The sequence below is a fragment of the Haplochromis burtoni genome, unplaced genomic scaffold, assembly GCF_018398535.1.
Source record: "Haplochromis burtoni strain Fernald_Lab_line unplaced genomic scaffold, NCSU_Asbu1 Contig_5361, whole genome shotgun sequence".
Taxonomy (NCBI): Eukaryota; Metazoa; Chordata; class Actinopteri; order Cichliformes; family Cichlidae; genus Haplochromis; species Haplochromis burtoni.
Genome location: NW_024587722.1, coordinates 1 through 1,797, shown reverse-complemented (window position 1 = coordinate 1,797; position 1,797 = coordinate 1). Strand labels below are relative to the sequence as shown.

The 1,797-nt window shown below is 42.5% G+C and overlaps 1 protein-coding gene across 1 annotated transcript; it reads right to left on the bottom strand.

The window, feature by feature from the left end:
• Positions 1 to 52: 52 nt before the first annotated feature.
• On the bottom strand, positions 53 to 1,278 carry LOC102314080 (39S ribosomal protein L4, mitochondrial-like; the record flags this gene model as incomplete). The annotated part of the gene is made up of 3 exons (XM_005953560.2): positions 53 to 340; positions 910 to 1,016; positions 1,170 to 1,278. Coding segments are annotated over 3 exons (324 nt in total), but the record flags the coding sequence as incomplete, so codon positions are not given.
• Positions 1,279 to 1,797: the final 519 nt, after the last annotated feature.

Here is a 1,797-nt window from a genome sequence, read left to right as displayed (position 1 = left end):
CCCAGACTTCTCGTTGAGAAAAGGGTGTCAATAGCATTCAGAGACCAGTTGATCAAATCCATAATTCTCTTTTAGGTTTTAGAGAACGACAGTGAGAGATTGTTCGAGGGAAAGTAATACACACGAGACAAGACAAGGATACAAGAGGCTAAGCAAGGAAGATAAGGGTAAGGAGGAGAGGAGAAAAGGTGTGACCGCCTTCGCATTTGTACAGAAGTGCTGCTAAAGATACTCACACATCCACTATTAACACAGACTCTCCCCTGTGTCTGATGAGGTCAAGCAGGTACTGAGAGTCTGGTGTGGGGATGTTCAGGGAGTTCACAATGTGAAGATCATCCTTTGTCAGCTAGCAGTTCAAAAGGGGGGAAAGTATCAGCTGTCAAGAAATATTACGGATACGTAATAATGTAGTTAAAGTCATCGTGTATCCTATTCTCACATTTGTTATGTGCTCTAATTATAGTGTCACAGATAAAGAAAGGATTTTCTTTCTTTCTTACAAGTTCGTCACTGTCACCAATCTGCTACAAACCAAATACTCTCAAGAAATGATATGAGAACATAAAGGGTGAAGAAATTCTCCATTTAAAACAAGTGGATTTATCTCCTCCCCTCTTTAAGCAAACTTTCTTCTAAGTGGCTAACCACTGCAAACAAAGGGTCTGAACAATAGGTGGGTGCGGCTTCTGTATTCACATGTGTGAGATATCTGTACGGGTTATCGTCTCTGTGACATCATAACAACAGCAATAAGCGCTTGAGATAAGTGGGTGACAAAAACAGCTGCTTGTGGACACCGTCATATGTTACTGCATGTTTTACAACTCTTATTACAGATGTTATGAGCCTCTAACATCACTAGCAGCTGTATTTGCTCTTCACATGAAACAAAGGGGTTTCTCTTACCTGAGCCATCTTGGAGCTCAGCGCCACTTTGAGTCCTTGCACTCGAACTTTCATGGGTAACATGTAGTAGTAACTGGTGGGTCCTCTGGGTCCATGAGACACTCCACCTGAATGAAACACAGAACCAGTCAGACCATACTTCCAGATCAACTCCACTGAAGGGTGATCATGTTTCTGGGAGTCATGACACAGAGACGAGCATACACTGGACTATAATGAAATGAAAACAGAAGTTTTACAATAAGATCAAAAAGAGGCACGTCCTCTCCAAATGGGTGATCGGATGCTTCCATGCCGAGCTCGTCCACTTCCTTTCTGTTTCCAGGGATTCCAGCTGTACGGGTACAGGGATTTATTGTAGGGGCGGATCTAGAAGGGCGGCATGGGGTGGCCACCCTAAAATGATCTCTTGCCACCTATAGTACCACCCTAGTTTTGCATATGACATTGTTGTTTATTAAAATAAGAGCATTGACACTTTGAGCCATCTATATGGCTAACACTAAATATAAATTCTAAAACTGAATGTATTCCATTGTGTTACACCCCCCCCTTCCACCATTAAGAAATGGTTTAGCCCATAGCGCAGACCGGCTTTATTTCTTGCTTTCAGTAGCAACCAATGCCTATGATTGTGCCAGAGCACATTTTGAATCAACATCATGGGTATTTCAGACTTCACACAGGTGGTTGGTTGCTACACTCTGGAAATGGAAAGAAGGTGAGTCTCCTTAACCCTCTGTGGTTATAGAACTCAAGGTCCCCGTGCTGGGAAAACAGGATTTGCAGCTGTTTAAGCTAAGATTTCCAAGTTATACACATAATGAAAACCTATACTTTGTTTCGGTCGAGTTCCCCATTCAAATGCATGTAACAGTGAGAAACGCA